This window comes from Cebus imitator, unplaced genomic scaffold (assembly GCF_001604975.1).
Source record: "Cebus imitator isolate Cc_AM_T3 unplaced genomic scaffold, Cebus_imitator-1.0 Scaffold135, whole genome shotgun sequence".
Taxonomy (NCBI): domain Eukaryota; kingdom Metazoa; phylum Chordata; class Mammalia; order Primates; family Cebidae; genus Cebus; species Cebus imitator.
Genome location: NW_016107450.1, coordinates 1,367,723 through 1,382,144, shown reverse-complemented (window position 1 = coordinate 1,382,144; position 14,422 = coordinate 1,367,723). Strand labels below are relative to the sequence as shown.

At 37.2% G+C, this 14,422-nt stretch overlaps 1 protein-coding gene across 1 annotated transcript in view; it reads left to right on the top strand.

The window, feature by feature from the left end:
* UBE2U (ubiquitin conjugating enzyme E2 U) overlaps positions 1-14,422 on the top strand; it is a 70,380-nt gene that overhangs the window by 36,649 nt on the left and 19,309 nt on the right. The window contains exon 8 of the mRNA XM_017541537.2: positions 1,832-1,913. Coding sequence (XP_017397026.1) covers positions 1,832-1,913 — 82 coding nt within the window. The remainder of the gene's footprint in view (positions 1-1,831; positions 1,914-14,422) is intronic.

The following is a 14,422-nucleotide window of genomic DNA, read 5'->3' as shown; positions in this document are numbered from 1 at the left end:
AGAGGAAGAAGAAGAAGGAGGAGGAGAAAGAAGAAAGAAGAGGAGAAGAAGAAAGAAGAAGGTGGCCCCAGACATGGCCAAGACTGATGGAGAGCATCTAGCTGGTTAAATAGTTCAAGACTGTAAGCTAAGCTCAGAACAATAATAAGAAATAGGAAAATAGATAGGCATATGATCTGGCTTAATAATATTTCATGTAAAAATTGCCAGTGCCTTAAACATAGTAGGTTTTTAATAAATCTTATGTGAATTTGATTGAAATTGTAGGCTTGTAATTAACCACAAACTTATGAGCCAGTGGTGATGTAATGTGAATTCCAGAAAATACTAATGCAGATCTGAGCTGAATTGATAGTGCACAGAGCAAGGGAGGTAGTAAGCCCATTTGCATCTTTGCTTCAAACCAATTGATCCAGTTCTAGACACAAACTTTAATAGGAACATCAAAGAGTTTATCACCAGGAAATTAAGGATGGTTAAGTTTCTAGAAAATCATATCCTAAGAAACAGTTGAAAGAACTGAGACTTCCCTGTGAGCTATTAGAGGGCTGTCTCCTGTGGGAGAGGGGTGAACTTAGTATCACTCCAGAGGTTAGAACCAAGACCAGTGGAAACTCGCTGCAGTCAGATTCAGGAAGGACATTGTAAGACTTACCTGCCAATGGAGTGAGCAGTCTCCCAACTACAAAGTGGTGCATTTTCTGTAGTTGACAAGTAATTCGTTCAGAGCCTGGATTATCATCTGTTGGAGATTCTTGCTCTGTGAAAGATCAAGCAAGGTCTTTAATGTCATTTCCAACTTCAAAACTTCAATTTGAATTAGAATTTTGTTAAACTGTGATATCTGGGTTTTATATGAGTTATTTTAATACTCTCTTCATTATTGTTGCTAAAAGCAAAACTCCTCTTTTTAAATTTTTATTTATTTTTGAGAGAGGGTCTCGCTTTTTCACCCAGGCTGGAGTGCAGTGGTGTGATCTCAGCTCACTGCAACCTCTGACTCCTGGGTTCAAATAACTCTTGTGCCTCAGCCACCTGAGTAGCTGGTATTACTGGTGTGTGCCACCACGCCTGGCTAATTTTTGTATTTTTCATAGAGATGGGGTTTCACCATGTTGGCTAGGCTATATTTCAATAAATTTAAAGGGCTAATTGGCTTGCATTAGTAATTCGTGAATCAGGCAGCATCTCATCTTAAAAATAGATAAGTGCTCTCTGGAGCACAGCAGAACAGTTAGTTCTCATAAGGTAGCTAGAGCAGGAATAAGAAAACAGAATAATACAAAAAATGGATTGGTTAACACAAGGCACTTCAGTTACTTTCCTTTTAAGGGTTAAAGCACAGGGGACTTCCTTATCATGCCACTTCAAGTTGACTGGGCCCCTTCTGACTGATGGCTGTGAATCTCTTCTTTTGAAAAAACTGGTCTGTTTGTAAGATTTTCCTGCTTCCTTAAAGTTTCAGTTTTATTGCATGACAGCACAAGTGACTCCATTTTGGTTTGGTCTGTTAATGCCTAGGGTACATGCTCAGTCTAAAACAATGGTCTCTTATAAATTTTATTTAACACTCTAAAGGATATATAATGTTTTTCATTATAATGAAAAAAACTTGCAAGTCACAACCTACCTATTTCAAACAATATCTAACATTACAATGTTCCAGTAAAAGCAAATAATTTGGAAAGTTTCTGAGCATTGAAATATGATTTGAATTATATAGTATATGCTATTGCCACATATCAACTTAACAAGAAGTGAATGATTTTTAACTTTTAACTATTATTAAAGAATGTATACATAGCTTCTTTTTTTAATATTCTAATTTCAGTGCTCAAAGGTCCAAAATTCATTGGACAGTATTACAAATGGAAGAAAATGGATCTACAGCATCATAAAGAATGGAATTTAAAGTAAGAAATATTAAGTGCCTGGAATGCGTACCTTAACTTGAATTGTCTATTATTCCACTTTCTACTGTCCAACTTGGAAATTACAGCAGGAACTTTTGAAAATAACAACTTGCTCCCTTTTCTAAGTATAAGAACAAGAATAAGGGAAAGGATCATTTCTTGCTTTCGTATGAACCCAGGTAGGAAATATCTTTGCTACATATTGGCTGCCAAAGATGGAGATAGGACACGATCCACAGTGGATAAATCTCATAATATCCTCCCCATTATTTCTCTTACTCTAATTTCCATCAACCTCATCAACATGTGACTTAGTAATGGCTTTTTTTAAAAAAGCAAAAAATTATATATCATCAATTAGCTTTTCATCCTTTCTGTAGCTCCAAACATTGTTTCTTCTCCCACAGATTTCTCATTCAAGAACCAAATATATTAAATGTAATGAGGAAAGATATAGCAAAATACAAACATAAATTATTGTATCTTTAGAAATCATTGACTCTTAGACCACAATAAGGAAGGAAACTTAATCTCATCTTTGGTCTCTTGACACCTGAAGGCAGTTTTTCTGCTTCATCTTGTTAGAGCAAAGATGCCATTTCTGTTCTGTGGTATTAGCTGTGTGGTGCTAGTCTTTTATTCTGGGGTGCTGATTCCAAGGTACTCAGTGAATGTGCTACCATAAAGGATCCTATTTTTTGCATTTCATTTATCTCAATTTTTAGCTCTTCAGTTTACTGTTAACCATGTGCCCTCTTTTCTAGACGAAAAGACATGATTAATAGAGGTAACGTGCTGCATTTTGAATTTGTGTAGCAATTGAGGAATTGGGTGTGTTTGGGTGTATATATATATATATTTTTGTTTTGTTTTGTTTTGTTTTGTTTTGTTGAGACAGAATCTCACTCTGTTGCCCAGACTGGAGTGCAGTGGGACGATCTTGGCTCACTGCAACCTCCACCTCCTGGGTTCAAGTGATTCTCCTGACTCAACCTCCCGAGTAGCTGGGACTACAGGTACATACCACCATGCCTGGCTAATTTTTTGTATTTTTAGTAGCGACAGTGTTTCACCATGTTAGCCAGAATGGTCTCCATCTCCTGAACTCATGATCTGCTTACCTCGGCCTCCAAAAGTGCTGGGATTACAGGCATGAGCCACTGTGCCTAGCCAGAATTGAGTACATTTTTTTTTTTAATTAAGTATATTAAAATATACTTTACATCCTTTAACATCATACAGTTCAGACTGAGTTTTTCAGTTGGATTTTCTTTCTTCTGTTGATTCTGTAACAACTTTCCTTCAAGCTAAAGTAGAGAAAAGCTTTGGCATTTGATACACTTTTCTGCTTTCAGGATAAATTACAGAGAGTAAAAAGTTTTTATTAAGCAAAACTTGAAGGAGTATAAGCATGTTTTTTTCTTGAAGGCATGTTTTAAGTTTCTTTTGGAGTTGAAGAAACCTACTTAGAGTATAAGGTTAACTTTGCTTTGACATGACTTCCTTTTTTATTTCCTTTAACAGAACTGTTTTATTTGTTTGATCATCGATTCATTATGTAATGCCAACATCCCACAGAACCCAAAAATTTAGAAAAAGTAGAACCATGTCATTTTCAATTTATCCATCTACTTCTACATATGGCTAAAATAATTGTGAGCTGTTTGAGTGCTGGAACATTTTTCCAAATACATTATTTCAAAGTTACAGGTCAAATTATCATGTGCATAGTGACCCTGTCAAAATAAAACCCTCACACCTTATGCCATCTGGTGGTTGATGAGAATATATTTAGATCAAATGATATTTGCTGCTTTGAAACACTGGTGCTGATAAGTCAAAAAACCCACTATTTAAATACAGTTTTAAAAAGATATTATATTTACCTACATTTTATTGTGGCATAAATATTGACTATGCAAATGTTAGAGGTATAGTAAAATCTAAAAAATCTAAAGAATGGCAAAATTCAACTTCTTTTCAAATAATTATCAAAAGTCTTGTTTCATCAAAATACATGGGGTGTGATGAAGAGGACAATTCATAGAGACTCAAGTAGAAAATGTTTGGGGATCTATGCACATGAGTAATTGGTCTATGTTGTGCATGCCATATTACGCATCTCTCAGTTCTTAATATTCGAAAATGCTTTTCTTATGGTGAAATTTCCTGTTTCAAAAAAAAAACAGGAAATGTAAATTGAGAACCCTTTGTTTGCACAGCATTGAATAAAAAGAGAAACCTGTTTCTCCTGCTACTTCCTTCCCTCCTCTCATCAATCAATACCCTATTCTTAAGACACACTGAATTTTTTTTCTCATTATTATTTGGAGTCCTAAGACCTCTTTACCACTTTGTACCTTCTGCCTGGGATCAGCAAGGTCTTTGCTGCTGGTCTAGAGTTAGGATTTGGCTAGTTAAAAGATGGAATACGGAGCTCTGAAGCGCGGGATCACTGGAGCCAGACTGCCTGGATTTGAATTTTGGCTCTGCCATTTACCAGCTCTGTGACCTTGAGCAAGGTCACTGACTTTTTGGACCTCAGATTTATCTGTTAAGTGACAGTAATAAGTGTACCTACCTCCCAGGGAAGTGTGAGGCTTAAATAAATTAATATATGTAAAATGCTTCAAACGGTATCTGGTGCATGGTAAGCACTCATAAAGTTCACTATTATTCATGGTTTTAAAACTTTACTGTGGCCCTCATTCAATTTGCAGGTCAAAAAAATCTTTCTTTGGAAGCAGTATAGGGGGAAGAGTATGAACTTCAGAGTCAGACAGATCTTGGAGAAATTCTTACCTACTTTGAACTTGTTTCCTTATCTATTAAATGGAGGTAAACTTACCTACCTTGCAAAGTTGTTTTGCATTTGATCTCTTGAATGAAATCATATATATATAATAATATAGCACCACACATAGGCATTCAATAAATTATAGTTCCTGGGGAGAGGAGGAGATGGAAGTTCATGCCACCCAACCTTTCAGAGAATAAAAACAATCTGTTGGAAACACGTAAAATTTGTCTTTTCTCAGGTTAGAAAACACCACTTAGCTACATTTATTGTAGTTCCTATATGCCTGTCGTTCTTTTTCCTTCTCCACTGCACCTCCATCATTTCTTCTGCCTGGTGAAATGCTTCACAAGGATGGTGTGAAGAGCTGGCCCAAATGTCTTTTTGTGGAGACAGTTTCTAACAAGCTCAGGCATTCCCAGTTTTGCCATCCTCTCTCCATATTCTCTGTTCCCATGTCTTTGACCATGTGTGATGTGGAAATTCATCTGTTCATGAAGAGAAACCAGGGCAAGGATGTCAGTGTTCCTTTGCATTCTCTGTGCTTAGCATGGTGCCTGGGCCTGCCAAGTAGTAGGCACTCAACTAATGTTAGTTGAAAGATGCGTACTCACCCTGGTTTTTCAACTAGGAGTAGGATTAAATGGGAAGGCAGTTAATTTTAGGAAAAATAAAATTAAGTTGCAGACTTTTAAGGTTCATTCTAATATAAAGATTTAGGATTCTATTTTGAGAGTTCTACAGTGTAGTCAGAAACAGTGATTGAAAATTGGAAATGTAAATGGCTGTCATGAATATTTTATGCAAAACCTCTAATTTTGCAAGTCTTTGTTACTATTAATAGAAACCTATTGTCATTATAAGCAGCTCATAAATATTCACTAACCAATCATTTGGTTTGGTTTTCCTTTCTAAGGACTTTTTTCTTTCCTATTGCCTTGAGTGTCTTTTGGCTATTCATGAATATTCTTTATTTCTGCTAACGGGGATGAATCTATAATCAGTATTTTGTATTTAAGTTCTCCAGAGAAATAGTAAAAGATATAAAATCAGAAAGCAATGAAAGCTGTTCTTTTGAGTGTTCTTGCTTACACACATGTAAAAGTATGTTTACTGCCACACTCTAGCTAACGATTGCTTCTGCGACAACAGAAGAATCTTTATCAGTACCTAAGTTTTGGCAGCTGGCAAGTTGTCTAAATTGAACTTATCAATTCTTGTGGTGGTTTACATTCATTGTAGCTTTAGAAAAGAATATTGCTTCTTTTTTATACCAAAGCGGTATAGAGGGAACAGGAACTAACATGGCTAAGTACTTCCTGTATGCCAGGCATTCCCCATTCATTTCGTCATGTCATACTGGCCATCCTGTGGAGTTGATAGTCACACCTTTAAGTTTGGCCCACAATAATACCCATCAGCTTCCTTCAAAGCCACAAGAAATCAACCTGTACTCCAAGTCAGACCACTTTGCTTGCCTTGCTGACAGCCTCAAGACCAGATTCCTAACCTCTTTTTCAATGGATGACCGCCCCTAAGACCTATCCCCCATCCCCCAATGCCCCAGAAATTCTTTAAAGGTGGAGATAGATATTACTTCTAATTTACCAACGAGAGAAATGGAGGCACAAAGATATTAGCATGTTTTCCTGAGGTTATTGATAAATACAAATTTTATTTGCAAATTAAAACTAATCTTCTTACTTGCCTACTAATATGCACTTATTAAAAGCTTAAATTGTTCAGGGAAGTGTAAAAATATTGCCTACCCAAGTGCAAGCACAATCAAATCTACCTTTTGTGAAGAAGTTGTGTTTTTTCTTAGTATTAAATTTTATTATTAAACAACGTCAGTTTTTTCTTCTATATAAAAAAAGAACATCTGTGCAATATCAAATACCAATAAAAATCTTTTTTATATTTGTAAATTATACTCTGGACTTAGTTGTCCTGTCTTTTAAATTAAGGGGCTGATACATATTTTTTCTACATTTCTTCGGCGTCTAATTTTGTGAGCATGTTTTAACTCACAAAAGATAAGTAATTTTTCTTTTGGTATCCCTATGTTGGATCCCCTTTATATGTAAAACATTGTAAATTCTTTTAATAGATGTTTGTGCCCTCCTTTCAGGTAAACATTGTTTTTATCTGTTTACATAATTATATATTTAATGCATTTTTAAGGAGTGCTAGCTTTTTTTATTCCCCAAAATTAAACCTTGACTGCCATCTTGTGTTTAACAAGTGAATTAGCATTAGAATAAATATTACCTGTATTTTTAAATAGAGACGAGGGAAAAATTATAAACAAAGGGGAAAAAAATGACTTCTGCCAAGCAACTAGTTAGTCTCTGCTTGGATTTTTTAGAGATAGGAGGCTTGGTAATTCAAGAAGCATTCAAATAGCATAATCCTCTTCAGTTCTGGCTTGTATCTAACACCTTTTGAGAGTCAACCTTTCCAGAAATGAGAAATTATCTCCATTTCATAAAGAAGGTGTGCAGAAAAGGTTAAAGAAAATTCCCTAAGGTTATGTACTTCTTAACAAAGCTGAAGTTCAAATGCAGGCCTGCCAGATGTCACAAGCCACATCTTTTCCCTTAGATCAAGCTGGTATTAGTATGCCAGGCACCATGTCAGACACTGAGGACCTGGGGATGGCCTTGGCGACTGGGGGAAGGCAGGATTCAAAGGAGGCTGTTAGGGCAGAAAAGAAAATATTGCCACTTGTCCTTGGAAACAACACAAATAAGGCCATTTCTGCTTTGTGAAATTGCCCTTGAAATCTCAGAAGATATTTATCATATCTTTCTCCCAGCTCCTCTTACATCTCTTTTTTAGAATAAACACACTCAGTTCTTTCAACTGATTTTTATGAATTCGATATTCTTTATTGGTCCCTTCTTATGGATATAATTCATTCCATCAATTTCTCTCCCAGAATGTAGCCTGAAAACTTTACCATGGATTTGTCTCTAGCACAAAATCCAGTGGAACCTCCCTTATTAATAAACACCATGACTTAGCATTTTTCCCTTCCTCTCTCCTGAAAAAGAAGAATTTTAATATGAGTTACAAACATATACGATGCTATTGTTTAGATGTTTGTCCCCCAAATCTCATGTGGATATTTGATCCCCAAAGTTGGAAAATAGGAGGCATTTGGGTAATGGGAGCAGATCCCTTATAAATAGACTAATGCCTTCCCTTGGGCAGGGAAGGAGGGTGGAGGAGTATGGTGGATAAGTAAGTTCTCCATTAGTTCCTGGGAAAGCCAGCTGTGCTTGGCAGCTGGGAATGGAGGCTCAACCCTGTAATCCCAGCACTTCGGGAGGCCAAGGTGGGAAGATTGCTTGAAGCAAGTATTTGAGATCAGCCTGAGCAATATAGTGAGACCCCATCTCTACAAAAAATTAAAAAACTAGCTGGGCATAGTGGCACATGCCTGTGGTCCTTGCTAAATGGGAGGCTGAGGTGAGAGGAACATTTGAGCCCAGGAGGCTGAGGTTGCAATGAGCCATGGTTGTGCCTTTGCACTCTAGCCTGGGTGACAGAGCAAGACCCTGTCTCACAAAACAAACAAAGCTTGGCATCTCCCCTCCCTCTCGCCTCCTCTCTTGCCATGTGACCTCTGCACACATGGGCTCCCCTTCACTTCTGCCGTGAGTGGAAACAGCTTTCACCAGATGCCCAGTCTTCCAGCCAGCAGAATTATGAGCCAAATATGCCTGTTTTCCTTATAAATTACCCATTCTCAGGCATTTCTTTATAGCACCATTAAATGAACTAGGACAGTTTTAATGTGAGTCACAAATATGTATGATTTTTTTTTTCTAAGAGAACTCCTTTGGTGTTTTGCTCCCATATTTTAAGGGGTTCTCTCTCTCTCTCCTCAGCCTTCCTCCCTCTCCTATGCCTCTTTGTCTCCCCTCAGTCCCCCTCCCTGTGACCAGAGAAATAGGATACATGGGTTGGCTTAGGTCTTGCTCAGGTTCCCTGTCTGAACAGGGTTGAGGCGGGAAGGGCTGTATTCCCCAGAGTCGTATGAGATTTTATCAGAAGGCAGGAATGTGAAGGAAACAAAAAAGCTCACTTGTAAATGTTACCAAAAGTCAAATTACTAATGGAAGGATACAATAAGTTTTATTCTTCTTGTTATACAAGGAAAGCTCCTTTTCAAGAACACGTTACAATTTATGGTACACCAAGCTATGTGAGAAATTTAAAATGAACAAGCATTAAGGTTTTTCATTTTACTTGTTTCTAACTTAATATTATGACATTTTATTTCACGGTCATTTGATTTGCATTTTTTTAATGACACTAAACATTTTTGTTTTTATAATTTGTGACTTTAATATAAAGGCAAATGGTTGAATAAAAAAGGAAATACTGCTTAATTTTTTGAAGAAAAAATTTGTCAATAGAGAAGAAAAGGTATAAATCAAGTTATGTTGTTTTCTAAAGTCGTATTTGCCCCAAGGAATATAAGATCCTAATGATTTTTTAAACTTACATAAGCCTCACAAAGAGCTGGAAATCCTGCCAGCTAGAGTGGAGAGACATTATAATTTAACAGATACTGACTAGAATTTAGAGGAGCTATGCTTTATAGTGGGGCCGAATTAGGTACCAAACTGATTTTCACAACAAACTGAACTGTGTGCCAGAATGAAAGACAACCAGATTTAAAGAAACATAACAAAATTTAGCACCTAACAACCTAAAATTTACAATGTCCGGCATCCCATTAAAAAAAAAAAAACAGTCATACAAATAAGCAGGAAAATATAACCCACAACCAAAAGAAAAATAAATTAATATAAATACATCCACAAGTGACAGAGAGGATGGAATTAATAGATACAGACTAAAGCAGCTATTACACATCTTACAAAACATACTCAAGTATCTAAGGAAAAATAAGAATATGATGAAAAAAAGGAAGACATATGAAAGACCAGTGAAATATCTAGAGATAAAAATAAATATTTAACAATATAATGTATACTTTATGGGAAGAACAGCAAGTTAGACATTGCAGAAGAAATGACCCATGAACTTGGAGGTATACCAATATAGTGTCTTTTTCAAAAGACAGAAAAAAGATTGAAAAGAAACAAAAGAGTCTCCATGAGCTATAGGACAATATCAAGTGGTATAAGATACATATAAAGGGTGTTGCAGAGGAGGGGAGAGAAAAAATATTTGAAGAAATAATTGTGACACAAAATTTTCCAAATTTGATGAAGTCTGCAGATTCAGACTCAGAAGTTCAATGAATCTCAAGAAACAGAAATATAAAGAAACCATACCAAAGCACATCATAATCAAATTGTTGAAACTCAGAAACAAAGAGAAAAATCTTAAAAGTAGCAAAGGATAAAAAGAAATCCCACATGTTACACATAAAGGAGCAAAGATAAGAATAACCAATAACTTCATGCCAGAAACCCTGCAAGTCAAAATATCATAAATGACAACTTTAAAGTGCTTGACAGGAATATTAAATATAAACTTTTATACCCAGTATCTCTCTAAAATTAAGGTAAAATAAAAACTTTTTCTGACTAATAAATTCAACCACGTAGTTGAAATGAACAAATTTCTTGAAAGGCAACATCTATGAAGGCTCGTTTAAAAAGAAATGGATAGCCTGAATAATCCTATATCTAATAAAGGAACATAGTTAAATGTTAAAAGGAACATAGTTAAATGTTAAAAACATAGTTAAAAGCTTTCATGCAAAGACAACTTTAAACCCAGATGGCTTCACTTGAGAATTTTCCCACACATTTAAGGAAAACATTAATATACACAAACTTAGAAAATAGAAGGAAATGCTTCCCAGCATATGTTACAAAGTCAGCATTACCTCAATAACAAAACCAAAGACAGTACATGAAAACTACAGATCAATACGCCTCAAAGACATGGATGCAAAAATTTTAGTAAATTTAATCTAAATGTATATATAATACAGTTTTAACATTTGTTAGATTTTTTGAATGTTAAATTCAAGGTTACATTCATGATATAAACTATACTTGGTCATGATTAATTATGATAAATAATTATGATAATTCATCACGACTATATGGAGTTTATACTAGAAATGTAACCTGGTTTAACATTTGAAAAATTCAAACAATGTAAATTAGTATAAGAAAGAAGAACCATGTGATCCTCTCAATAGGATCATATGAGAAAAGAAATTGGTGAAAAAGAAATTGGTGAAAAAGAAAAAGGTGAAAAGAAATTCAGTATCCATTCACAATTTAAAAAAGAAAAAAACTCAGAGCAGCGAGTGAATTTGGCACTTTCAACTAAAGTATCCAGGTTCTCACACTGGAACTGACTAGGCAATCAGTTCAACCCATGGAGAGTGAAGAAAAGCCGAGTGAGATGACAGCCCACCTGGTGGTGGCATGAAGCCAACAAAATCTCCAGCCCCAAACAAGGGAGGCAGTGAGTGATTGTGTGACCCCAACCAGGAAAACATGCTTCTCCCACAGATCTTTGCATCTCACAGATCAGGAGATTCCCCTAACGAGCCCCTGCCACCAGGGCCTTGGGTCTGATACACAGAGCTATGTGTAATCTCAGCAGAGCAGCCATGCACACACACAGAGACCCAGGTGTTTTACATACTGTGGTCCTGGAATCCCCAGTGAGGCACCAGATCCATCCATATATTCCCATAGGAAGGGGGCTGAATCCAGGGAGTCAAGCAGCACCATCCTGAGGGCCCCACTTTTACCTCACAAGTTGGGGTCCATTAGCTTGGAGTTCCAGCCAACCAGCAGGAGCAAGCTGAGTCTGCCTACTACAGGAGGGAGTTCCTGGAGGAAAAGGCCACTATTTCTGCAGTTCTGTTGACTCAGCATCCCAGCCTGCCAGCTCTGGAGAGTCCAGGCATTCTGGACGAGGAGGGGGTCTCCCCACCAATGCAACACACCTGCTTTGGCCAGACTGTGCCTAGACTGCTTCTTTAAGCGGGATCCCAGTCCATTCCTTCTCACTACCTCCTGCAGGGGGCCTTCAGTCACTCCAGCCAGGCTTATACAGAGAGAACTCTGATCTCACCCTGGGATGGAGCTCCTGGAGTGAGGGGTGGCCACTGTCTCTGTGGTTCAGTTGATTCAGCTGTTCCAGCCTGTTGCTCTGGAGAGGCCAGGTGAGGAAAGATTCCCTCTAACACAGCACACCTTCTCTACCAAAAAGCAGCCAGATGGCTTCTGTTAAGTGGGTCCTTGCCCTGTTCCTCCTGACTGGGTGAGACCTTCCAACAAGGGTCTCCAGACACCTCCTACAGGAGTGTTTGGGCCAACAATAGGTCAGTACCTCTCCAGGATGGAGTTTCCAGAGGAAGGAGAAGGCTGCCATCTTTGCTGTTTTTCTGCCTGTGCTGGTGATACTTCCAAGTACAGGAAAAGGGAGACAACTAGGGTCTAGAGTGGACCCCAGCAAACCATAGCAACCCTACATTTGCTAACAGTCAGTCGCCTACTGGTTAAAAGAAAAACAAGCAGAAAACAACAAAGACCCCAAAAAGACCTCATTCAAAAGTAAGCAACCTCAAAGATTGAAAGTAGATAAGCCCACAAAGATGAGAAAAAGTCAATGCAAACATGCTGAAAACTCAGAAAACCAGAGTGCCTCTTCTCCAAATGACTGCAATACCTCTCCAGCAAGGGTACAGAACTGGGCTGAGGCTGAGATGGCTGAATTGACAGAAATAGGCTTCAGAAGGTGGGTAATAACAAATTTTTCTGAGCTAAAGGAACGGGTTGTAACTCAATGCAAAGAAGCCTAGAATCATGATAAAACAATACAGGAGCTGATATCTAGTTTAGAGAGGAATATAACCAACCTGATAAACCTGAAAAACACAGCATGAGAACTTCACAATGCAATCACAAGTATTGATAGCAGAATAGATCAAGTGGAGGATAGGATCTCAGAGCTTGAAGACTATCTTTCTGAAATAAGACAAGCAGAAAACAATAGAGAAAAAAGAATGAAAAGGAATGAAAAAAACCTCTGAGATATATGGGATTATGTAAGGAGACCAAACCTACAACTTATTGGGGTAATTGAAAGAGATAGGGAGAATGGAACCAAATTGGAAAACATACTTCAGTATATCATCCAGGAGAACTTCCCTAACCTAGCAAAACAGGCAAATATTCAAATTCAGGAAATCAGGAGGCCTCAATGAGATACTCCATAAGAATATCAACCCCAAGACACATAATCATCAGATTCTCCAAGGTCAAAATGAAGGAAAAAATGTCAAGGGAAGACAGAAAGGCCATGGCACCTACAAATGGAAGCCCATCTGACTAACAGTCAGAAACCCTGCAAACTAGGAGATTGGGGACCAATATTCAATATTCTTAAAGAATTTCCAACTCAGAATTTTATATCTGCCTAAACTAAGCTTCATAAACGAAAGATAAACAAGATCCTTTTCACACAAGCAAATGCTGAGGGAATTCATCACCACCAGGCCTGCCTTGCAAGAACTCCTGAAGGAAGCACTAAATATGGAAAGGAAAAATCATTACCAGCCACTGCAAAAACATACAGAAGTACAGAGACTGGTGACACTATGAAGCAACCACATAAACTTTGCTCTTTAAAACTTCAAGCTCCGATAAAGTCTGTAAAATAACCAGCTAGCATCATGATGACAGTATCAAAATCACACATAACAATACTAACCTTAAATACAAATGTGCTAAATGCCCCAAATAGAAGACATAGAATGGCAAGCTGAATAAAGAGTCAAGACTCATCAGTATACTGTCTTCAAGAGACACATCTCACATGAAAAGAGACACCTAGTCTCAAAATAAAGGGATGGATGAAAATTTACCAAGCAAATGGAAAACAGAAAAAAGTAGGGTTTGCAATCCTAGTTTCTGAAAACAGACTTTAAACCAACAAAAGTCAAAAAAGACAAAGAAGGGCATTTCACAATGGTCAACAGTTCAACAAGAAGAGTTAACTATCCTAAATATATATGCACCCAATACAGTAGCACCCAGATTCATAAAGCAAGTTCTTAGAGGCCTACAAAGAAACTTAGACTCCCACACAATAATAGTGGGAGACTTTAACACCCCAATGACAATATTAGACAGATTATGAAGACAGAAAATTAACAAAGACATTCAGTACCTGAACTCAGCTCTGGACCTGATAGATACCTACAGAACTCTCCACCCCAAAACAACAAAATATACATTCTTCTCATTGCCAAACAGCACATACTCTAAAATTCATCACAATATCAGAAGTTAAACACTCCTCGGCAAATGCAAAAGAACTGAAATCATAACAGTCTCTCAGACCACAGCATAATCGAATTAGAACTCAAGATCAAGAAGTTCACTAAAATGACACAACTAAATGGAAATAAAAGAGCCTGCTCCTGAATGACTCTTTGGCAAATAATGAAATTGAGGCAGAAATCAAGAAGCTCTTTGAAACAAATAAGAAACAGGAGACGATGTACCAGAGTCTCTGGGATATAACTAAAGTGGTATTGAGAGGGAAATTTACAGCACTAAACACCCACTCAAAAAGCTAGAAAGATCTTAAGACAACAATCTTTTTTTTTTAATTGCATTTTAGGTTTTGGGGTACATGTGAAGAGCATGCAAGATTGTTGCATAGGTACACACATGGCAGTGTGATTTGCTGC